Source organism: Choristoneura fumiferana, chromosome 16, assembly GCF_025370935.1.
Source record: "Choristoneura fumiferana chromosome 16, NRCan_CFum_1, whole genome shotgun sequence".
Classification (NCBI taxonomy): Eukaryota; Metazoa; Arthropoda; class Insecta; order Lepidoptera; family Tortricidae; genus Choristoneura; species Choristoneura fumiferana.
This window is the reverse complement of record NC_133487.1, coordinates 6,593,477-6,620,151: the sequence shown is the minus strand read 5'-3', so window position 1 is coordinate 6,620,151 and position 26,675 is coordinate 6,593,477. Positions and strand designations below refer to the sequence as shown.

Genomic DNA, 26,675 nt, shown 5'->3' with positions numbered 1-26,675 from the left:
GTAGACTCGTTACTTGTATAATAATAGCGTGATAAGTCCCGTTTGTGGTATTTTGACTATGGTCGAATCATTGTTTCGTATAATTTAAATGATCTACTTATACTGAAACCATCGACTTTCCAGAAAAATGGTAACATTAATTGTGAAGTTGTATGGATTGAATTGTAATTGAATTTATAATTGTTGGATGATGATTGTTCTATCTCTCTAAGTGGGTGTTATGCGTAAATTACCCTAAATATACTATTAAATTATTCCAAGAATAACACGTAAAGGACTCGGAAATATTTTCAGTTCAAATAAAAAAAAGTAGCAAACGATTATTCGACTAAACGTTAGGAAAGAAATCGACAATAGGAAGGGATCCGCCAATATATATTTACGCAATTGGTGTGAATTAGCCCCTTCAATTTTTAAACAAAATTTTATGGACGTTAAGCGATTTACAAAAAAAAATGTTACTAGGTATCTTTTGCCCGAGACTTCGTCCGCGTGGAATTCGGTTATCGCACGCTGTTTCCTCGGGAACTGTGCATTTTTCCGGGATAAAAAGTAGCCTATGTCACTCTCTGGACCATAAACTATCTCTATGCCAAAAATCACGTCGATCCGTCTCTCCGTTTCGACGTGAAAGACGGACAAACATATAAACATACAAACACACAAACACACACTTTCACATTTATAATATTAGTATGGACATTTATTTATTTCTTTGTCAACAAAAAATTACAGCATTACAGTTAAAACATCAATGCGCTGTAAAATTCAAGTTATACAAAAAATAATAGTATACAAAAAGACGCACATAAAATACACAAAAATTACATACAAAAAAAAACTAATTAGGGATTTTTGAAAGTCCTCTTCGTCATTACCCTAAAACGTAGCAACAACACACCCCGGCCAGAAGTCGGAGCGCAGGCACTTGGAGTCTAAATGAGCTGAAATTGACAACCCTTTACATACACCTTTACTTACATGTAATAGGCAGCTATTATAGCACCTGCTAAACGCCCTAAGTAATAAGACCAATGATTTATTTTGCAGGGCTACCATTCGCATTGGTGTTCACATGTCTCACTAAATTTAGAGACTAAATGAATTCTTTTTTTTTTTTTACTTACAATTCATCATTAGTTTTAATTTTCTAAGAAACGTCAAACAGGTTCGGGCATTTATCATTGAGTAAGAAGGTGTAATAAATATTGTATCATTTGCATTTTTGTCAAAACTTCTTGGTTTGGTCAAAGAACTAACTATGTATTATAAAACGTTAACGTCAATTGAACTACTGTTGAAAATGCTCGCAAGTAGACATAATTTAAGCAAATTAACTAATTTTAATAATGTTCTTCGCGAATAATAAAGCTTATTTTTAGATTTATTAAACGACTCGAGAATATTTATTTTAATTTCAGTGTAACACAATATAAATACAAAACCACTTAAAATAATAGATGAAAATTGAACATGCTAAGTTACTTAAGCTTGCATAATTTAAGCAAATGAACTCGCTCTTCATTATTTGCGAATAAAAAAGACCTCAAAATTCTAAAATAGGCGAGTACAGAATTTACCATGTGCGAATTTAGGTATTTAAATATATTTCCTCACATTTCAACTGATAAAAATTGAGCGTTAAAAAATGAAAAACCTTAACTGGTAGTAATGTGAGTTAATACATATTATTACCACCGTGAAATGATGTTATTAGGTACGCTGTTTACCCTCGTTGTTAAGGAAAACGGTGTCTAGACTGTTTGCCACGCTTTTGGTGCCTCTAAGACAAACTTAGTGATCAAATACCCGTTTCGAGAACTGTCAACATCTCCTTATATCCTGTGAACACCAAACAGCGACTAAGTAAGTGATGATGACCAATTTGCGCGTCTGCTAATCAAATTATCACATTTGTTTTGTACATCTATGGTTTTTACTTAAGTACCTACCAAAAACTGGTTTGGTTCTGAACATACAATCTGATATAACTATTAAGGTAAATTCCGTCAGTCGTCAGTGCCACGATCTCGTGACAATCCTGTTCTGATATTTTATATCTTTAAGCGAGCAATTCTTGTATATTTATTTGTTTTGGGGATCTTGGAAAACACTGACGGTTTCGATAAAACTAGGTAGGTATGTGGGGACCAAAGACAATACCATTGGTGTACTGCTTCGTAGTGGGGGCTATTGGGGACGAAAACATGCGTTGGACTGGATTTTTGAAATAAATAAACCAAACTTAAAAACGTAGAAACACGTTACTTACTTAAGACTAATTTGCAAAGGAATTTTCCAAGATTTTAGCAAAAGTGATGAAACATTTCGAATTATTGTTGTCTAAATGTCTACTCGACTGCTTCAAACCAGCTGAAGTTTAAACCGCCATTGTTCAGAAATCACCAGTTTAAATATTTTATTGCTTATTGACAGTGTAAAATACCTAGTGGAAAATTTCCGTTGCTTTCGTCCTAAGGTTTAAAATTAAATGACAAATTATTTAAGTACTTTACATTGGGAATAGTTGAGAAAATCGCAAAACAAAAGAGGATGGAAGATGGTTAAATAACTGTTATTGATGCTCTCCAAACGGTACTCAAAAAGAGTAAAAACAAGTGAAAAGTGTAAAGCGGATATTACTGGTGTGGGGTCAACTCAATCAATGTCGCTTATTTTTCAAACTGTTTTGTTTCTCTTCTTAATTCGGATCAGTATGTACTTAGGCACCTGCCTACTGCCTTTTTACACATTTCACACCACGGGCACGATGCCAGAGTTCTTGCAAAAGCAAAATACAAAAAAAGTCACGCCATCGTATTTCTGTCTACCTAGATCAGTATTTATAAACAAACATTGTATACAAACGCCAGTATAAATCAGCGATCTAAGTATACGGTTGCGAAGCACGTGAAACCGCTTACGAACTTGTATAAGACATGGAAAGTCGCTTCGACTCGACCACATTCCTTTCAAAACGATCTGATTTATTTGTAATATGATCAAGGTTGTCGAAGACTGGATTGCAGACCAACTGTTTCCTTACTTAAGAGACGATTCCCTTATTTATAAAAAAAATAAGCTCCAAATTTACTCGTACTTGGTAGGTATTGTCAAGTTCATACGAGGCAAATGATGAAACGAAATATTATTTTCTTACTGAATATTAGAAGAGTAGAGTTAGTAATGTAAGTACCTACAGTCAATAAATATTTTGGTCAAAAGAAATAAGCATTGGTAAGTAGGTGGGTATAATAAGTTAAATGGATGGAAACCTTTTTGTTCGGGCCCGTCTGTTGATACATCTTTGTTCTTTCTTCTCTCTTTCTCTCTCTCTCTCTCTCTCTCTCTCTCTCTCTCTCTCTCTCTCTCTCTCTTTTCTAAGTAAGTTGTCAGAGTGGTCGTCGTCGTCGAATGAGGATCATAGGACCTACCTACTCCGAAATTCGAAAATCGAAAGTTCGTATCGTACCTACCGCCCCTCTCACTCTCGTATTAAATTATAAATGTCGGCTGGACGGTACGATATGAACTTCGATTTTCGAATTTCGTAGTAGCCCTTCAGTAGTGAACCTTCATAACGTTCTTACTTGGGAAATGAGTGTGGTCTAGAGAATCAGAATGCTAATCCGTTTTGTTTAGATCATCGATCACAAAATGTCTGAGACGTAGAATTAAAAGCGATTCCTATCAAGTTTCCTAAAAACTGAGTGACAATTTGAAGGCGTTTTATTTTCTAACCATGACCGTTTGGCGTGGGAAGACGCATTGCTCTAAATTTTCAAGAATTTTCTTTTTACTCGCCTACGTTGTGTAATACGACTGAATAAAATTCGTTCTATTCGGGTTAATGGTGTTTGTAAAATACAAATACATTCCTACAGAATTTTAACTATCGAGCAGTATAAACGATGTGACGACAAATATGTAAATATTTAGTCACGTGTGGTCTACCGCGTGGAATACGCATTTAAATTGTCTTTTTAACATAAAAATTATTAAACACAACTTATCACTCTGTAGTAGGTAGGTAGGTACTTACACTTGTCACACTACGATTAGACAATCATTGAACCGTTATTGCTTTAGTAACAATACTCTTTGATTATTGCAGTTACCAAGCAAAGGTCATTCTAGTTATTACTATCTTTTCATAAAAAGTTATTAACCTGTTGTAACGAACTCTATTTATTTTCTCTGTGCCTGGCAAATGGCAAAGGCAAATGGTCAAAGTGACAGAATTAATGTTTAGTTAGTGAATATAAAATAAACGTAACAAATGTTTTGGATATGAGAATACAAATCTTTATATATACCAGCTTATTTTTATCTATCTTTTCCCTCTTTCTTCTCACCCGGTTCTTAAGCCAATCTCAGTAGATTTCTGAAAACTAGTATACGTAAGGCAGCGGTGGTACCATTTATATAACCTGACCTTGATGCTAGTGTGGGATGCAGCTTGTGTTGACACACGGGGCCCGTCACATCTCCACCGAAAATCTAGAAGGGCAGCAGCAGCTGCAAAAACGGCAGAAACTGCCAAAGCAGGAAAACACAGTGGTCTTGATGCCGAATATAATTTTGTACCTTTCGCCGTCGAGACCCTTGGTCCGTGGGGCCCTGGCGCTCTGAGTCTCTTCAAGGACCTATCAAGGACTCAGAGATACCACTGGAAACCGAAGAGCTGGCAGCTTACTCTCTCAAAGCATCAGTCTTACGATCCAGCGAGGAATTTTTAGAATTATTGCAGTTTTATTTTTATTTATTGTACTTATATATGTATCTACCTTTTATATTATTCTATCAATATTTTTTTTTTATTTAGAAACCTCACTAAGCACTTCACAGTCACTTATTGTATTGCTTCGTAGATTCACGACATTTTTCCTTCACCGGAGAGCTCATGGTATAAATTTCCAGTTATTTTGCACATAAAAATCGAAACTTAAGAGGTAAAAAGACGACCGATCAGCATTGCAGAGCATACATAATAGGACCCTAATTATTTTTTTCGAATAAGTACGAATTTTTATCCTTATGCAGGACGCAGTGGAAAACCCCACATTGCGTGACAAGATTGCACCTCTATACATATTCTACACCCCTATCACTTCTGCAACAACCAATTACTCACCTTAAAACCATTACTTCAGCATGGGATCGCATTAGTCATAAAAACAGGCAATTTCATATTTGATTATTTGGCATGCAATAACTTGAGATATATGATCGTTTATTGTGTGCTTCATTTAAAATCCACTTGTGTAGTATGTGGGTGGATTATCCTCAATACACGACCATGCGACAAGACATCTGACTTCGTATAATTCGGAATTCCTGCGATCGAACAGTTCAAGTTATGATTGACAGTGTGACTTCTTGAACAAGATGCGTGTAAGTATACAATCACACCTCCGTAGTGCAAATTAGTGTTTTTCAAACGAATGAGTTCGTAAGTACTAAAAAGTATCCAATATTTAAATGGTACAACCGGACGCTGTTTTTTCAACCAATGAGTTCGTAAGTACTGAAATGTATTTGCCGGCCCTTGTTGCTACTTTACTTAAGGGGCTACCCGAGGTTTTCATCGATTTTTGACAGGTTTTGAATCGTATCTCCTACTTTTGCACTACAGATAGAATTATAAGTCAAACGGCTATCGGTTCTCCAATCTTTTATCTCCATTTTTGTCTACCGCATTTTGAAAAAAAAAAAACTTAATTTTGTATGTTTTTTTAAACATTCTCTGAAAAAACACTTATTTCGTATCTCTATTGATGTGAAAGATCTAACATATACGAAATCTACATATTTGAGTTCGTCTTTGACGTCTAAAAACTGGTCAAGGGTTTTAATTTGAAACTAATTAACACAAAAGTTATGGCCAGAAAACCAGTTTATTGACCTAAAATTGTTCAACTTTGTTTATTTATTTGGGAAACAAACAGCATATATGACACAGTTGAATATAAATTAATTTAGATGATAAATAAGCCAAAACAGTTTCCACTTATAAAGAAATAACATTTTTTGTTGCTCGAGCGAGCGTACGAAAGAAAGAAAGAAATAGAAATAGAAATATATTTTCTTTGCATTAAATGTTGTTACAATAAATGATGTTTACAATTAATTTAGGATTCAAACATTTAAACTTAAAAAGTCATGCTAATATTATTATAATCGACCATGCCTATTTATATATAACATAACCTAAATTACAAATAATTCATATATTACTAAAATATTGCTTAAGGGAATAAAAACATTTTTCAGTAAGCCAACGGAACAATTGAGTTTTAAAAGGCGTCAATTGGAGCTCTTTTATAGTCTCCGGTAAATTGTTGTATAGTTTTATGCACATGGCATAACTGTTTCTCCTTTTTATGTCCGTATGCATCCTAGGCAGAACCAACCTATTAGGATACCTAGTATTAAAGGAAACTGAGTCCCTTTTCTTTTTAAACATATCAGGATGCCAAATATCTCGAAGACAAGGAACTTTGAAGTAAATATGGGATACTATATTGCTTAAAGCCGTTGTTGTTAATATAATAAGCTACAAAAAACATTAGAAAACTAAGGAATTCAGATCGAAGGTCATATGCGCGGGGCATATGGGATCCCCTTAATAATTTGAAGGTCTCTTCACGATGGAGGCCTCTTCATGTTGATGGCTTCGGTCCAATGCCTTTCAAATGAATGGCGAATGTTGAATGAAATAAAGTGTACCTATATAGTATCTTAGTTTACCTACTTTGGGACTTGGTCAATTGGTGTAAAAAATTGTCCCGTGATATGTTCCTTTTTGTTTCATATGTTTAATTATATATATATATGTTGCAATCACACATGGTTGGGTGATTTTCAAGTTCAATATTACAGGTAATTGCGTAACTGTTGGAAATACAAATAAAATAGAATCCTTTGCTAAACCTGCTCGACCAGTAAATTAACATAGACATTATATATTCGATAGGAGCTATAAACATGGCTTTATAAAGTTCAGTCGCCGTCGCTTCCTTGCTACTGCGTGTTCTGTTCCCGTAAATAAAAATTCTTACAAGAAACAGTCAGCAAGTTTCAGAAGTGCATTTTATTAGGTAAGCATTCTTTATTTAGCCCGTTAAAGTACCACTGCTGGGTAATTACCTATCGAAAGCATGCTCATTATTATTTTGTTTTGTTTTAAATACATAGACAGTTCCCCCTGGAAAATAACCCTTGATACCTACGCCAATTCTTAAGCGTGATGCGTTCCAAAAACATAAATGTTAAGATATTAACTAGTTTTCATCATAAGGGTAATGAGGTTGTTGTGAACAGTCATCATCTCTGTTATTGTTTTATGCAGAGGCGCCAGATAGTGCTTGCTCCCGGTTCACCCGCTATCTGAGACTATAAACAACCCCACGCAAACAAGTTTCGTCACGTTGTCAACTTGATTAATTAATAAATAATTCCACTCGGTACTTGTTTGTTATTAGAGTTCATCCGTGATGATTATTGCAATACCGCACCGCCCATATAATCATTGCCCGAACTTCACTGTATAGTTAGTTCAAAAACCTCGAGGGTTTTATCGTCTTCAAATGTGGTTTATATTTTTATTCGCATAAGTAAGTAGACTCTTCGCAGTTCTTTGTTGATCCCTGATTGGTCGATTTTTTCTACATTAAGTACAATAATACAAAACAAAAACATTTTCACCTTTTTTATGAGAAACTTGCACAACGCTTTTCTATTGATAGATTTAAATAGTAATTTTATATAACACAATAAAATATTTAATTTAATTGAAAAACTCGGTAAATTTCGAGATAGCCCCTTCAATTACTTGGGGCATTTCCCATGAAAAATATATGGTATTCAGGCACTCGAGCTTTTATTATGCAATATGAAATCGGAAATTGTTAATTTTGATATAGCTGCTTATCGACAACAATTATTTCTGATTATCTTTTTGCTAATATCACAACTTTTCTTCAATGAGCCAATGAGGGCTTTTTGCAGTTTTTTTGACTTTCTAGATGGCGCCAAGTTGCATGGTTTTTCAAGTGTGGTTTTAAATCTTTTATTACGGGCGTGAAAACAATTTTGATTAAAATCATATTTAATACATTTAAAACTCGCTACTGATAAAATATGTGCAACAACAGTGTTGCGTAGTCCCTTTTTGTTCGGAAAAAAGAGAGGCCAAAAATTTCTCGAAAATAAAAACTTTGTCTCAAAACACATACATTTCATTGCCCCGATAACGCATAATTGCACGTAAAAATTTAATTTAATGAAAATATTTTCACAAAATTATCCTAATTATAAATATTCAGGCATCGAGCTGGGACGAAAAAACTATGAATTTGATATCAGCTGCTTATCCGACGAACAATCACGTTTACTGATTACGAGCTTTTTAGCTAATATCACAACGTTTTCTACAATGAGGACAATTGTGATAATAGAGCTATTCGGCATTCTTGTAGGAAAAATACAGATTTAGGCGTTAGACCATCAACATCTAATGTATGTACCTTACGGCACTAGACTGGCTGTTTGGAACAAAACGCGCGGCGCATCAATAATAAATACCTATTATTTTGACACAACCGCTGTCACGGACGTCAACAGACTATAGTGAACTGTTCACAAAACCGCGCTGTGAACTGTTTTCGTGCGCCGTTTTGATGTAAGAAACATGCAGTCTAGTACATAGATGTCAATGCGTTAGACTGTCTAATGCACTTGGAATCACAATCGTTTTCAGGCCGTATTGTCTAACACACTGACGTTCGCGATTGCATTCAACATCTCTTTCTATCCTCATCTTATGCTGAGTGACAGAAAGAAGTGGTGAAAACGGTTATGATAAGTGTGCGTGTTAGAAAATAAGGGGTTTGAGTTTGGCAGTTCCATACCTAGGCACTACATACCAAACTGAGCTTCATCATCCCAGCCTATATACGTCCCACTGCTGGGCACAGGCCTCCTCTCAGAACAAGAGGGCTTGGGCCATAGTTCCCACGCAGGCCCAGTGTGGATTGGGAACTTCACACACACCATTGAATTGCTTCGCGGATTTGTGCAGGTTTCCTCACGATGTTTTCCTTCACCGCAAAGCTCGTGGTAAATTTCAAATGTAATGACAAACTGAGCTTACTTGTCACCAAATCGAGACTTAACTTTTTCCAGGCAGTGGCTTTTAAGTGTTAATTTTTTGTTGCAACTTATGTCTTCGAATGTGTTTTCAGTTTGTGGTAGATATGAGCCGCTTAACTAACACTGGATATAAGAAGCCGCTAATTACCTAAATAACATTTAGTGGAGGAGATCCGAGGGGGAGCGGTCACTAGGGACACGACCCCCCTACCTACAGAAAAAAACGGGCAAAGAGCGTGTCGGACACGCCCAAAATAGGGTTCCGTAGCCATTACGAAAAAATTAAGTAATATTTTTCTAAGGATTTCGTATTTTATACGGAATCTTCCAAGTTTAGGTATATTTTATACCTTAGGCTGCTATTTACTCATAAACTACTAATAATTCTCAAGCAAACTTAGCCGTTATAGTTTTACTTGAAAGTTTCATATACTTAATACCATCCTGAATTTTTTCAAATTTTTCCACCCACCGGTTTATATTTTAGAGGGAGGGGGGGGGGGCGCTCGATTTAAATAAAAATTTGCACTTTAAAGTTGAATATTTCGCAAACAAATCAGTGAATCGAAATATTGTCTTAACAAACCCGTAATGGATTTAAAAGACCTATCCAACGACACCCCACACTATTGTTGGTTTGATGAGAAAAAAAAATCACCCCCACTTTACGTCTATGGGAGGTACCAAAATATTTTTTTTTTAATTTTTAATTGTACTATTTTGTCGGCATACTTTACCTATATATCCGTGCAAAATTACAGCTTTCTAGCATTGATAGTCCCTGAGCAAGCCGCGGACGGACAGACAGACAGACAGACATGGCGAAACTATAAGGGTTCCGTTTTTGCCATTATGGCTCCGGAACCCTAAAAATTAAAAGAAACAATTTATCATTAACTGGCATTGTTTAATGTTCTCTTAACATTTTATCAAACAAACACCAAGGGAATCGGTAATGACTCTACTTATCGGCTTTTTTATAGCTTTGATCAGCGCCAGCGTGTCATCGTACTTAGCTGACGATTGACAGTTATCCAGAAGTGACGCTTGCGCTGGCCGGATAACTTATTTGAACTATGGTACTACGTATATAAAAACTAACTTATGTAGGTATGCGTGAAATCGTATTGACGAGTCCTTTATTTTACGGTTTCCCATAATGATTTTAGCCTACTTATTTATTAACAAATATACATTAATATAGTCTTTAACCTGGACTGGATTTACACAATGGATCCTCCTTATCCCGGAAAATACATTGTTTTCGCAGGAGAGTAGTAGGTGAACGGATACTTTGCAGAAAAAATCGCGGGTATCGGCAAAATGATATATGTATCATATACACTGTAGGGGTGCCTATAAAAGTTGCATTGCTATGTTAACGACCGCGACCGGCGACCGCGACCTACGACCGCGACACACAACCGTGACTGGGGTGCAGGAATAACTGCACAGTATATATGAATTAATATGACGCACTGTCGGATGCAAGTGACCACGTCGTGCGAACGTCTTATAAAAATGTAAAACAGTAATATGGTGATACAATTACTCGTATGTCTCTTAGTGCGTCCCTGTCGTCCGTGGTATTAAGAAAGAGATGCATATATCACTTGTGCCAGCCGCTGTTATCAGTGCTATGCTTTTCTACAGGTCACGCATGCGGTCATTGGTCCACATATCATACTCTTTTATGGACTATAAGTTACCGATACGATACGCTTGACTTATATGGTTTTTTCCATACTTAATCCTAATCCATTTTTAGGTTAGTGGCAGTCTGAGGGGGGGGGGGGGGGGGTCATTACGACAAATTCCCCTTGGACAAATCACACTTGGATGACAGTTGAGCTGTATTCAAAACAAATCAAATTCACGAGATGCAACAACTGCTGAAATCAATTAGAAGCGAAAATCAAAATCTTTAATCTTTATTATTTTATATAAGTAGGCTGCAAAGGCTCTTTTACATGTCTTTTGATTCTACTAGGGATTACGGAAAGATCATTGGTTGCCAACAAGATTGCGTCGAATACTTAAAACTTAGCGCAAGACGTGGGAAACTTGATTAAGCAGCCGATTTTTTACCATTCGTATTGTATCAGATTATTAATTAATTAACGAGACTTAAAAAAACAGACGCCGTGGAGAAAGTATGCAAGAATTTCTATATTTTATATAAAACTACCAAAGTTTCCTAAAAATCGTTGGGTTTTTCCCACAATTCTGGTTTTACACCCGATACGATAACCAGTAGGTAAAAATATCGAAATATTGGTAAAAACCTTGGTTTGTCTTGGTTCACTACTCGCATTCATTTTGGCCATAAAATTAGCACTTTTTTGGACACGAATGAACATTCAGACAGAACAAAAAATACGTAATTACCACCGAATGACCAGACCAAACTTCGAACTTCTAAAACAAAAGACGCGCGCGTAGTCATCAACAAGGCAGTACACACAAAAGTAAAATAATTGGTCGCAAATGACGTCAGTCAAGATCAGCGAAACTTTTGCAAGCAACTATACATTTTGTTTACTAACAACATCATGATGTGCACGTTCTATGTGTTACAATCAAGTTTTCTTAAGTCGTAATAAATTTATTGAACCAGTAGTAAGTGCGTCATACTAGTTCAATACCGACCATAACTTAACGAACGCATTGTCACAGCGAGTATTATTTAATCAGCTGTATGTTAATGCTTTACCATCGTAATGACTGGACCGAGTTGGCGGAAAAGGAGCTATACTTTGTTCACGGTCTTTTGACATCAAGCAACAGTTAGTTCACACCGTAAGTTTACGCCGACTATCGACTTTACCATCTAGTAGTAAGTCGAGACCCTTGGGCACCAAACACGGATAAATTTTGGGCCCCTTTGGAACGAAAAAAGAATTAAAAAATTATATTGACCGCGTGCCTTTATGGAAAAGACTGAACTAAGTTTACGCTTACGGAGCAGCTAGTAAAGTTTTTTTCTTTGGCGAAAATACTATCTAAGTTGTCCCGGATAACGAGGTTTGATTAGTGAAATTAAGAAATCAAAAAACCCGACTGCCTTCAAAACTAAAAGTCTAGTGGTCTAGAACTATGTCAAGTAGCTAATTTAAACTTCAACAGTCGATGGCTATTTTAGCTACTTGACACAGTTCTAGACCACTAGACTTATTTTCTTCCTTTTAGTTTTTGAGGAAGTCGGGTTTTTTTGATTTTTTTAATTTAATGTCTTATTTTATACTTTTTGATATTTCTGTGAAAATGGTAGATTAAAAGTGTTATAGGTATAATCCATATAAAATGAACATACATACCCACATATATTACATACGCTCGAAAAGCATAACCCTCCTTCGGGCAGTCGGGTAAAAAAGGGATTATGCAGTTTACAGAGCACAATACAGCGCCGTGTCTTTCACAGATCTATGCTTGCCAGCCACTACTTTTGGGCGCCAAAAAATGCTGATTACGGCGCCAAGCCTGACTGAAGCGCCGGCCTACTTTTATGACTATACGAGTGCTATTCTTTGACGATGCTCTTATGAAAGAAAATACTTGCGTGAGTCTCTATTACAGCTGTGATAGTTTTAGATCAACTTATAGGTAGTCATTCACGATGACGCGTGCCGTGGTTCTTACTACAATGTCAGTAATGTCTAATTTTGATAAAATCACGCGTCTTCGTGGATGGCACTAGGTAGGTTGCCCTGCACACGTAAATATCTGCAGGGCTACTACAAAATTCGAAAATCGAAGTTCGTGTCGTTCGGTCCCTCTGACACTTATACTATTTAATACGAGAGCGAAAGGGACGGTACGATACGAACTTCGATGTTCGAACTTCGGAGTAGGCCCTCTGAAGCTATCACGTAGCTTTAGGCAGAGAATCACATAAGTTTTTTCTTTCATGAGTGCCGGCGACAATCTAAACTATACCGTTATATTACTATAAATACTAATTTACGTTCATTAGGGCTTAGGCATTCAGCCCTTAAAATATATGTTCTTATGGAAGTCACACGTTAATCGTTATCCACTCTCTATGTACAACCCTTAGACTAGACTAGTTGCTAATACTATTTGTAAGATTCAGATTCACATAGGACGCTATGCAAAATTGCCTTTATATACCAAAGTTACTCGTACTTATTCGTATGCTCGTAGATTTAACTGCCCATTTTATTAGTCTGGCTTTTAACGCGAACTCAATGACAAAATAAATTGCACGTCCGTAAACGCCGTTCATGCATTGAACATCGCCGTACACAAGGCTATCCTCTCGCTGCTTTCTTGAATTGTAATGAATAGGAAAACTGTTCGACTTATATTGTCTGTGTTCAGATGTATGACGCATTGAGACGATATGTATGAACGTTATAAAGCATGTATTTATGAGTAACTTGGCGCCACACACACATTTTAGAACATTGGCCTTTCAAACGTAAAAATATTCAGATTTCTATTGTTTTTAACTAAGTATGTTATTTCTATCATTATTGTTTGACATTGAATAAAATTATAACGTTTTAAATAAAATTATTACCAAAGCTCTGTAAGGCTGAGCTGTTTTGAAAGCTTGCATAACATGGATACACCTTTATTTACCTAAAATAAAATAGTCTTTAAAACTCACATCTATGTTTAACTTTCAGATCCAAGATGGTGGTGCGAGTGGCGACCGACGAACGGCCGTTCGAGACGCCGTCCTCAGACGAGAGTGGTCTGGGCCGAGACTCACCCAGCGAAGAATCGGAGCCAGAGGCAGCACTGGTAAGCTAATGTGTATCCGAGGAGGTACCTTCAACAGACAATCAGCATTGTAAACTCCCGCACCTCACTTACCGCGTCTTAACGCATATCTATAAAAAAGAGCTTTGCTTTTAGTACTGTACATGCCAGTAGCGTGGCACCGTAATAACTCAATTCCCACCATTTTACATGCCGTAAAAAATGTGACGTGTGTGTCAAACTTATGACTCCGAGGAGTTGCATTATAAAATTACCTAATTCGGCTTCTCTTACTCTCCTGTTTGGTTTACGGAAATGTTCACTCCATGCTACGGGTACATACTACTTACCTCGTACCTCAAATCCTGGCTTTCGATAAATCTTAATAATTTGTCTATTCATGGGATTAATAAATAGGTAAGAACGCATACACTAATCTAAGTCCTATATCCTAGTATAATGCAAAATGTTAAGTAGGTACTAGACTCATTGATTCAAGCATGACCTATTTGAAGCTGTTTAAAAATGTGACAGGTAGGTAATAAAAAAAGATTAATTTTATGACAGATGCCAAACGATCTAATAAACGCCAAGTGACAGTTCAACATGGTTTGATTAAAAATCAAATAAAAATTGGGGCTCAGCGACATGCCCCACGAAAAAATCTGTCCGTTTTGCTATGATTGATCAAGATCTATTAATCGATTTATTATTCACACTAGTAGTTGGCTTACATATCGCACTGGTTATTCATAAGGGCTTTGACAAAGTAACGTGGCCAACCAAACTGAAAGAAGAAACAGAAAGCGATCAGGAAGCGTCTGATACTGATTCAAAAAATTCCGCATGCGTTTCTGAGTGCAGCTGCGGGGATGAAGCTAAGTAACATTATCTGATGAAAACCGACCAATTCGGACAAATGCCATAGAAAATTTCAACTATGACAGCAAAAAAAGAAAGCAGAGATAAATTATTGCGCAAACTTTTAGAGAAAATAATAAACGCTGTTCTCATCGGTACTATTACAACTGCATTTGCTGAAATTACGATGGCCATTATTCTATTGATGCTGTAACTGACTGTTCTACCATGGCAGTGCGTAGAGTGTGGCAGCGACGAGGAGAAATAGCCAGACAAGTGGTTTTAGTCATTTTAGATGCAGCGGCTTGGACGGCTATGATCATCGGCGTTTTGACCATTATTGGTTGCTAAAGTGTAACTAAAAATTCTGGAGACAAAAAATACAGCCAAAACTGACACACCCGTGGAAGAATAATGTAAAACTTAACGTCTTTCATTTACGTATGACGCGACTTTTAGCTGTAATTTTTGTCTCCGGAGTATAAAATACTCTATATTTTCAAAATAACTTTAACTACTTCTACTAGAGTCAATAATGAACTATTAATTTGTCTTTGATTAAAATATTTCATTCGTTCAAAAGGCTTTTATTCATGTAGGTGTTCCCATTGATGGAATGGTCGAGACGGCGAAGGTTGGCAATCAATTAGATGATTAATAGTAATATTGCCAACGTAGTCACGGTGTTAGGGTGGCAACTGAGTGACACACTATCTATCGAGGTCATTATGTCTTAGACAGCCTTACATATATGTATACAAGGTCACCTCACTAGTCAAGTTCTAGGCTAAAATTCACTGGAAATTGTTTTTTTTTTTTATACGACTGGATGGCAAACGAGCAAGTGGGTCTCCTGATGGTAAGAGATCACCACCGCCCATAAACATCTGCAACACCATGTAATAAAGTTTTGATTTAAAACTAGGTACCATCAGCCAAATATATATGGTCTACCACTCTAAAGTTGATAATTGTTTGCATGTCATAAAACAATAATGCCAATAGACGTGTCTGTCAACTTTAGCGGCATATTAATTTGATAGGAACTTGTTCAAAAATTGATAGATCACTTATTTGGCTGATCATGTACGTCTTTCTTACACACAAATTTTACGTACATAGAATATAGCTCAAACAGGAATATCCATCCAGTAAATCCAGACATATGATCCATTCATTGGATTCATTTATCTGAGTCTGGATTCTTGGTCTTAGGTCTGAGTGAGAGTAAATCGAAGTGATGAAAAAGCATAATGATAGACAAAACCAATGATGCCAGAAAAACTTTTTAGTACGTAATATTCTGTTTTGATATAAATGTCAATATTTATGACTCATCTAAAATTGTCATCAAGCATCAAGCAAGTATTAAGCTAGCTTAAAAAATTGCTGTTAAAAATGGTTAATTTATTTATAGCATCAAACAATAATGCCACTCAGTGAAGAGGACACGCCTACTAGTATCGAAGAAGATTGTGTGAAGTATCGTTTCGTTCTGTTAGAAGTATTTGATATCCAAAAAAATCATAACAATATCAACTTGGTTAGTACAGCTAAACCCACTACCACTTGTGGGGACTGTAACTTGGTAAGAGCTTAGGTACTGGGGATCAACGCGCGTGACTTTAAACTGTTAAGAAATAAACAAGTCTATTATTCCGCTGATTCAGATTTATTGTAGAACTTATAAATACATTTACAAAGAATAGCACCAGCCGCTTAGGCTATCGGGAGCAATCTGCTCTCCGGCATGTAATACCCGCTGTCAATCTAACCTGCCAGGTGGTCAGTTTTACCACCTGCCAGCGGTATACAGCCTAGTTCCTACATATCCCTCGTTCCTCTCAGAGGTGGGGACATAATCAACGGGCCCTACCTAACGGGGATAGTACAGAGAGAAAAGGTCCTTTACTAAAGACTAAGCGATATTCCGCTTGCAATCCAACTAAAACCGACGATAATAGATATTCCAAAATATGTATCTCAATTATTAAAAATATCAGGGAGACCAGGATTTTCGGTTGTTTTGGGAGTATTTCGACACCTAAGTATACTGAGCCAAGTGCGAAAATACAATTTTACAGGAGAGAGTAGTTTAGTAGGAGGGCTATGAAGAGGTCTATGCATGGGGTTTCTCTGCGGGATAGAATCAGAAATGATGATATCCGCAGTAGAACTATATAAGGTTACCGATATAGCCCAAGGAGTTGCGAAACTGAAGTGTGGGCGGGGCACATTACTCGCAGGACTGATGTCCAATGGGGTCAAAAGGTTCTCGAATGGCGTCCGTGGACCGGGAGAAGAGCTGTCGGTAGGCCTCCAACAAGATGGAGCGACGACCTGGTTAAGATCGCGGGATCGCGGTGGATGCGAAAAGCACAAGACCGCTCTGAGTGGAGAGCCTTTGGGGAGGCCATGTCCAGCAGTGGACGTCTTTCGGCTAACATGTTAAGGAGAGTAGTCTAAAGATAAACAGTACAATTAAGAAGGTGTCAATTTAACGTAGGTTAATATGATGAAGATTAAGCGTTTATTATAATTGTAGTTGTTTCTCCCTCCAGGTGGTCCCCCCGGACGGCGGATGGGGCTGGGTGATCGTCTTCGCTTCTTTCATGTGCAATGTGCTGGTCGACGGAATCATCTTCTGCGGCGGCATGCTGCTCGGGCCAATCAAAGACGAGTTCAAAGTAAGTTTTTTTTTAAATTAACTAGTTTGTATCATGGGGTAGCTGCCCTGGAAATTGTATGCTTTACAATATGTACCTAGTATGCGTTAAATTTGAAAAATCTCGCAAACCGTGTAGTGTACGACAAGACAAAGCACGTCAATTTGAATGCGAGGAAAAAAATGTCGTTCTATACAATATTACTTTTTTACAACGTACGCTCAATACGAGTAATGGACATCTATTTAAAATTCGAATAGCAAAAAAAAATTACCCGCGGTTTTTTTTTTGTAAAGTGACGCTATAAATGCTTCCACATTTAGCCAAAATATATACAGACACATAAGAAACTGAGTTTGTAATGCTTCTGAGCCTTACCCAGTTGGCGATGCATTGCAATCCACTTGACTGTATCTCAAACAGACAATTAAGTAATGTTTGAAACTAAAAGTTAAAATTATATTTTTTGTATATTTACCAGACGTTATTTAGATTTCATCATTGATCTTTGCGACTAAAATAGCTGCCATTGCTTCTTATCTATCGGGTCTCGTGGTTCAAACACGCGTTTCGAAGTGAGTATCAGTTGCCAATTAAAATAATCGTATATTTAATGGCATCTGCACACGTGATCTTTGCAGCAAAGACTTTGCTACTAAAAGAAAACGGTTGTTCAATCTATTACTGGCGGAAGGTCATGGTTAATTGTATATTTTTATTCCTGAATATCACGTACCTACTGATCTTACAATCAATTAAAACTGGAGATTTCTATCTCTGAATACTTCTGTATTACATAATTTTAATTAAAAACCTTACAAAGACAAACTCGTTATTATAAATAATTGTTTACAAAAGCCATTGCCTTCTGGACCTTAGGTATATAGGCGAAGAATAAATGAAATTGTCTATGTTGCGAGACTAGCTCTAGCCAGTCATATCAAGATTCTACTACATGATTATACTTACACAAAGCTTACGGGTAAGAATTAGATAAAATACGCTCACGCTACATTCCATAACGCTCTGTAAATTTTCTGAATAGAGGCCCTGAAATTGATCACGCCTGCCCGCCCAAACTAAATGCCTATTCACAATTGGCCGATCGTAAAATGTTTAGTCACGTCCAATGCTGGCCACTAACATTTCGTTTCTGAACATAAAAAAACGATTTTAAAATTTGAACATAACAGATGTCGACGAGCTATTTTTAACGTCTTAGACCACACCCTCGTCTGCGCGTGCGTCATGGCCAGGCCTCCGTTTAATGTTGTCCATTTCGTAGCAAATATTATGACGTGACGCCTATTTTAATCAGGACCTTTGTAATCATTTTGTTTGCTCCTCCATCACTGTCGAATAGTAAAATTTTCTAATTGTGGTAGCAATCACAATTTTCGTGCGTCATCATACCGTTGAGATTTGGTTCACCGTTCGTGGCTCTATTATCGCCTTACTTTTAACTACGCACTACAAAATTACTATCCTGACTCGCCGTTAAAATGTTAAAGTGGTTCGTAACTTAACTAAATCTTGAATTAAGTCGCGTTGATCTCGTATAAGCACTTATGGGTAAACATTTTAAATGTTTTTTTTTCGCCTCAATAAACATACATCCTTGCCTATAATTAAAAAGCAAACAGCGTCCTTTAGTTGCAATTTCGTGCAACTACACCGCTACAAGCCACGAATGCAACCTTACTTTTTTTTTCTTACATCCTGTCAACTGAGTGCTCGTGGCAAAAGCCAATTAAAAACTGTGCTGAGTGAACAGCGTCAGCGCAACCGATCCAGACCGAACGTCATAATTCGCGATCATTACCATAACGCTAAGGCCAAGGCCTGCGCCGGCCCACCAGACCGTTCATTCAATAACTCATTAGCGTAACCGTTGATGTAATAGCTAAACAACAACGTGAAAATATTGGAATCACTTCAAAACGTATTTTGTAATATTATTGTATTATTTTGGAAGGTTTTTTTATGTCATTAGGTATCGCTATCATAGGACCAGCGTTGTTTCGATATCCGTATGAGCTTAAACTTAAATAACCTAACCAACAAAAAGTTGGAAAACCGCAGACTTTGTCACTTCAGAGTTCAATATCTCAAAACCGGCTGAACCAATTTTGATAATACATGTCTAAGAACCATCGCTAGAAAACCTGCTTTCAATTTAAAAAATACCGCGTTCAAATCGGTCCACCCGTTTAAGAGCTACGGTGCCACAAACAGACAGACAGAACCTCATCCATTTATGAAATCGGTTAGAAGACAACGAACAAAATAGTAACCAGCAAGTGCATCAGTAAAATAAGTATTCGTATGAAATTCGTCAATGATCTCCTGACACTAGCTTGTGTGTTTTGCCTCCAATTCACATTAGGTAATAGCGTAGCCTTGTGTCATCTGTTATAAATGATTTTTCCAAAACCACTCGCAAAAACTCAAAGTGGAGAAGACTAGACTAACTTCCGTACCTCTTTCTTTCTTTTTCTCTCGTCTCTTTCTGTCGTACTTTCGTAAGTCTTTATTTCCGTAATAAATAAAAATTGACTTTGAATACCCGTTACCTACCTCCAAATTTAAATGATGGCAGATCTGCGAATTCCGTGGTCAGTGGAACAGCCAGGTTTGTGTGTGCATTAAAACGGTGTAAACGTTTATAGTTCTGTTTATGTGTATTTGATTTGATAGCTACAACGTCACAGAAGCCAGCCAGCGGCAATTGCTCAATTAATGTTACTTCGGTATCGGGCAGCTATTGGAATTCTACTGTCACTAGGGTCAAGAAAAAGATAAGAACAGCTACAAAATAATAAGTAAATAAATATTGAAATTTGTGTCAAGTTTGTGATTGGTTAAGTAAATAACTAAATGAGCCAATTGCAAGTAAGAATGTAACGTCAAACGGACCTCACGATATTAGGAATTAATGCCATCTAGCGATGCTTCGCATGTCAATAAACCCTCATTTATTACCTACGATATTAGAACGTTCCTACTCCTCCAAATTAACAGTAAGTTGAAAAACCGGCAAGAGCGTGTCGGACACGCCCAAAATAGGGTTCCGTAGCCATTACGAAAAAATTAAGTAATATTTTTCTAAGTATTTCGTATTTTATACGGAATCTTCCAAGTTTAGGTATATTTTATACCTTTGCTGCTATTTACTCTTAAACTACTAATAATTCTCAAGCAAACTTAGCCGTTATAGTTTTTCTTGAATGTTTGATAAACTTACTAACATTCTCATTTTTTTCAAAATTTTCCACCCACCGGTTTAGATTTTAGAGGGGGGGGAGGACGCTCGAATTTTATAAAAATTTGCTCTTTAAAGCTGAATCTTTCGCAAACAAATCACTGAATCGAAAAATCGTTTTAGCAAACCCCGAATTGTTTTGAAAGACCTATCCAACGATACCCCACACTATAGGATTGGATGAGAAAAAAAAACACCCCTACTTTACGTCTATGGGAAGGACCCTAAAAAAAAATATTTGTTATTTTTTGTTGTACCATTTTGTCGGCATGTTTACATATATATTCGTGCAAAATTATAGCTTTCTGGCATTGATAGTCCCTGAGCAAAGCCGCGGACGGACAGACAGACATGGCGAAACTATAAGGGTTCCGTTCCGGAACCCTAAAAATTATGTTACCATTTTCATTAATACTTTTGATCAGAGTTAATTTCGTTTTAACTGCACTATAAACTTGCCAGTCAATTCGAAGATATCTCGTGATGCGTGACACCGATGTTGTAACAAGCTATTTGGCTGCATCCCAAGATCTAACTCTGGTGGCGTCTAGCTGCTTATTTTAAGAACAGAACACAATGATTGTCGCCACCTCTATACGCAGTAGGCTTACACAACAAAACAATTTATGAGCCTTGCTAAAATAACGTACTTAATCGAAGCGAGGACAATCAGCGCAAAATTTTGCTTGACAGGTCAATGTTGGAGCTATTAACGCCAATCAGATGCGCTCGTCTTAATTATGAAGCGATAATGATTGGTTATTTATGACTTTGAAATGAACTTCGGTCGACGCCTACTTTAATGTATTTGAAGAGGCGAGCCTTATTATTTGCAGATAACCTGATTATATTTATAATAAATCATAATGATTACTTAAATTAACCTGCCCGTGATACAAACAATGCGTCTGTCATAATATCAGTTTCCATTCTTGATATCAACAGGATGTGTATCTATACAATTCACGAGTCACTTGAAACAAAAAAAAAATACCGAGCCTTAGCGTGCTTGCACCCAAAACCTTTATAATTTAACTTTACCTTTAACATTATCTACAAGATCCAGTTTGGTATTACTAATACCGATTAATGTATGGAATCAACCCACGACCACAAAAAAAGTCCTGAAAATCATTTACAGGGTTCAGCAGTACACTAACACAACTAACACTCCCCCCCGTAGTAAGCTCCAGGGGGTTGGGAACGGGCAGCTGGGTTTTTCAGCCGGTTTTCTGTCTAGGTCCTCCTTTTCCAGATGTTCATAACGGATTTTTCTCGACTGCAAGCCCGCAACTCCTATAAAGCGCCGCAAATAAACAAAAGCCAGGACCTAGAGTAAAAAACATAGTGAATCTAAGGATGTCAAAAACTTGAAAAATTATAAAAAGATAACCGGTTTTACACGGTACAAGTTAAGCAAATAACAGTTGTATATACGCAGTATACACAAATAAAATAACGTTCATTAACAACTTTTCTAAAATCTATTTAACCGATTCAATTCACATTGAGGGAAAACCTTTGCAATGCTAATAGGTACGACTTGTAAATTTATTCGTAAAATTTCCGAGCAAGTTGACAAATAACTGAATAGACTTAGACTGACATACACATACATATAAATGAATTCAACGCACATTTACGTAAGCTGCGTGCTAGAGAATGTCGTATATAATGTATGAATCTATGGTAGAGTCACTTTACAATGACCCCCATTGTAGTATGTAAAAGTTCGATACAAAAATGTTTTCCAGTTTTTGACATCACTGTCATTGCGAATGTCGCAGCATTATCATAAAATGACTCTACCATAGTAAAATATCCCGTGTAATGAATCAAGTCAATGTGTATTTTGACTGTTTGACCCGAAATTTAAACACTTTCAGAGAGTGTTTGATTCCCACTAAGATCCGAGCTCAGTAACAATTAAAAACCAGGCAAGTGCGAGTCGGACTCGCGCACGAAGGGTTCCGTATCATTATCTATACAACATTAGACATTAGTAAAAAATGGCAAAAAAGCACGTTTCGTCGCTGCCATGTGAAAACCTCGTCATCATCATCATCATTGTCTCGGCCGTAGGACGTCGACTGTTGGACATAGGCCTCCCCCATAAACCTACAGTCGCTTCGGTTGGCAGCGGCCTGCATCCACGGTGAACCCGCCACTTTAACCAGGTCAACGGGTTTAATCTCGTAAGTAACAAAAATTCGAAAGACGTTTTATAAGCTCCTATTCACGAGAAAATCTGTAATAAATTAAAATTAAAAAAAACATTATGCAAATTTTTGGTACGCTCACGAGGTTTTCACATGGCAGTGACGGTTTGTTATAGCCCCGCTTAAATATGTGTTTTACTTTATTATAATTATTTATTTTTGAAGAGAATATACAACTAAATATTCTGTAAATATTTCAAGCGACTATCGGTTGCCGTTATAAATATCGAGCAAAAAAACCGCAAAAAATCACGTTTGTTGTATGGGAGCCCCCCTTAAATATTTATTTTATTCAGTTTATACAATTTGCTGTTATAGCGGCAATAGAGATACATCATCTGTGAAAATTTCAACTGATAGCTATCACGGCTCATGAGATACAGGCCTGGTAACTGACAGACAGACGGACAGTGGAGTCTTAGTAATAGGGTCGTTTTTAACCTTTGGGTACGGAACCCTACAAAGGCGATTAACTTTTAATATCAAATTCATTTTAATATCAAAACATTTCAAATCTCAATAGATTAAACGCCTAAATATATAATAAATACGCCCAATATATTAATATCTAATGCGTACCTATTATAAATTAATGATTATATTACATACCTATATCATGGACAGGGATATCTGGAAATAATTCCAATCCGCATTGGCGATCCCTGCTTGCTTCAAATAGCGAATCCACTGTGTTAAAAATGAAGTTGTGTTAAATACCTACTCGTGATGTATAGATATCATTTACTCGTATAATAATATTGTAAATCTGTTTAAAAAAATATATACCTCGTTGAGGTTCAGCAGAGGTTTTTCCGAACCGGTGGTAGATTTTTTTGACATTCATATGTGCTTCTTAAATTGAATAAAGATATTTTGACTTTTGACTTTTTAACCGACTTCAAGAAAGGAGGAGGCTATAAATTCGTTTGTATTTTTTTCATGTTTTTTACCTCAGAACTCCGTCATTTATGAACCGATTAGATTTTTTTTTTTGCGATCGCATAGGAATGGCTTCATTTAGGTCCCATAAGCACCAAATCAGGATCTGATGATTGGATCTTAAGGAAACCGAGGGAGCTCTTTAAATATTGTAGGGACACCTATGGTAAATTGGATATATTTAGTAGTAACTCGTGCATTTGCTCTTGAAAATCATAATTTGGTGAAGTGGAACTGATGAAGACCACAGTTGACCATCGGAGTTAGTACTCATTATTTCACAGGTTGAATTTCAATTACTTTAACACAGTTGCTATGCAATTTATGCTCCTCTTAATGCATATGTTAAAATGGAACGGGTGGTGAAGCACCAGGACTCCTCAATAATGAACGTCTCTGCATCGGAAAAAGCAATCTTTCGTAAAAGGTGACGAGCGGTTGACATTATACTATTGTATCCTAAGATTATTTACACTAAAAAGCGTGAAAAAAAATTATGACAAAAAATTGAACCGACTACAAAAAACCATGAAAATAAAGCATAATAAATATATATAAAGCATAATAAGTATCAGTTATAAAGCAAGTTACAAATAATATAAGTCAAGCTAAGCAGTAAATCAGCAGACGCTGCATGCCTTTGCTTGACCCTGCTCGGCCTGCATTGCTAATCGTGCGAGCCCGGGACTTCGACGTCGCGCATAAGTCATAATTATTCTGCATTTGTTCATGGACTATATGCACATCTCGGAACACTAAAACCGGGTTTTCACAAACATCCTAGAGGCGCGCAATGTTTTGTTATTGACCAAAAGCGCAAGCGAAGCGTCTACGTTTCAGCTTGGGTAAAAATGCTTTCGAACTGTATGCGAAATTTTGTAACCGCGCCCGATAATTATATACACAGCACGCACAAAATGTGGCCCACTCTTCATAAAAAATAACCTATTTCTGCATACAGATGTGCAAATTGCGGAAAGTTTCCAAAAAGTTTGAAAAGTTCTCGGAAAGTTCTGGAAATTTTCATAAGAAATATAGGAAATATAAATTTAAGAAACGGAAAGTTTCAATCCCCATACAAAATTGTGAGAAGTTTCCGAAATTTTCCTATATGAATAATATTCCACAATTTTGGAAGTTTCCTTTGGCACATCAGTATTTCTGCATATATTTGAGGGCCAGGTTTTTTGCCACTCAATATATTATTATTCCTTATTTCGATTCAGTTTGCGGATTTTTTTCAAAATGGCTGATCCATTGGTGTTGAAAACGTAAAAAAAAATCATCAATTTCGAAAAACTTCAAAGATCTCAAAGAGCCATTAGTAGTAGGTAATTTAGCTAATCTTAATACCCGCTTAGATATGGTCTACCTACGAGTAGGTATAGGTACCTACTATTGACAGTGCGTCGTTGATAGACGAGGCGATTTAATTACTTTCCTGGTATAGTATGTCCTGGTGTATGTACGTACTGTACGTTTTTTGTGGTATAGGGGGAAAATGAGCAAACGGATCGCCTGATGGTAAACGATTACCGTCGCCCATGGACACCTGCAACACGTACCTAAATTGATGTTACTTCAAAGTCGTCTGCCAGTGGAATAAGCCATTTCGTTTTTAAGTCAAACCTATGGCTATTCCACTTTATAATAATTATTAACTTCTGTATAATTTACTGGTTTTCTCCCACGGTTAAGTTAGTGTCCGACCGGTCCGACCGAACATTCGGTTTCCGTTTTGGTTTCCGCAAGTTAGGCGTTAAATTGGATTTCGGTTTGGTTTCCGTTGCGGCAGAAAATTTGCCGAAATTAGAACCGAAATGGAAACTAATTTCAGGCGCTTTCGTTCGTGTAGCGTTTGGGAGCAATAAGTAGGTACATGACGTGGAATGACTCTGCCACTCAAATATTTCCATTTTTTTTTTGGCTACATTATTATTTGACGTCTAAGGAAATATATACTCACCTTTTTAGGGTTCCGTAGCCAAAATGGCAAAAACGGAACCCTTATAGTTTCGCCATGTCTGTCTGTCTGTCCGTCCGCGGCTTTCAGAGCAAGCTGTAATTTTGCACGGATGTATTATATGTCAACTACGCAGAAAAAATGGTAGGAAAAAAATTGTATCCAGTTGTATACCTACATACCTAATTATATGGCATTGAACCGTTTCAGTGAAGTAATTCCAGTATACTTACCTATCGAGAACGGCCCTTCGAAGTTTTCTGCGAACATATCGGAATGTGCCGCAAATGGTTCCCGTTAGGACAGCAGCCTAGCCGCGCCTGCGTGCATCATGAGCAAATAGACCACAAACTAGCAAGCAGCAACCTTTGTACAGTCACCCGCAAATATCTGAACGCTTGCAAAGTCTCGGGTAAAAAAAAATCGGTAAACTTGGGTTAGGAATACAATACAATGATAAATTACCCTTTATTCACACCATAAGGCATCGTCCTAATGCGCGCGCGCGCGAATGCGGTACCTTACCTACATGTATGTAAGCAAAGCATGAGTGTATTTAGATACATAATAACAATATTACATGATTAGCTAGGTTACTTACTCTAGTAGATGTATTGAACGATAAACGAAAACTTTTCCGGCGTGCAAGTTCTTCAAAATTCTGCGTTTGACTGTACTACGTGAGTCTTACCATCGTTTATACCTAAGTCTACACGTTTAAGTGTGTTAGGTATAGGTAGATACGATGTTTGTTACGGTACTTGCTCGGTTCCATCATAGAATACTTGTACTACATGTATGTATGTAATGTAAACTCTTTATTGTACAAAATAAGTAACAAACACAATTGACATGCTATATATCTGTTGTTTCGTTATATT

The 26,675-nt window shown here is 36.9% G+C and overlaps 1 protein-coding gene across 2 annotated transcripts in view; it reads left to right on the top strand.

Annotated features, from left to right (window-relative positions):
• The window catches only part of LOC141436476 (monocarboxylate transporter 12), a 46,281-nt gene that overhangs the window by 10,331 nt on the left and 9,275 nt on the right, over positions 1–26,675 (top strand). The window contains exons 1-3 of one of the 2 annotated variants that reach the window (XM_074099476.1): positions 7,011–7,100; positions 13,809–13,926; positions 17,307–17,432. In XM_074099476.1, the coding sequence (XP_073955577.1) occupies positions 13,816–13,926; positions 17,307–17,432 (237 nt within the window). In that variant the 5' untranslated portion in view covers positions 7,011–7,100; positions 13,809–13,815. Of the gene's footprint in view, positions 1–7,010; positions 7,101–13,808; positions 13,927–17,306; positions 17,433–26,675 lie in introns of those variants that run through there. The other variant, XM_074099475.1, reaches the window with a different exon arrangement.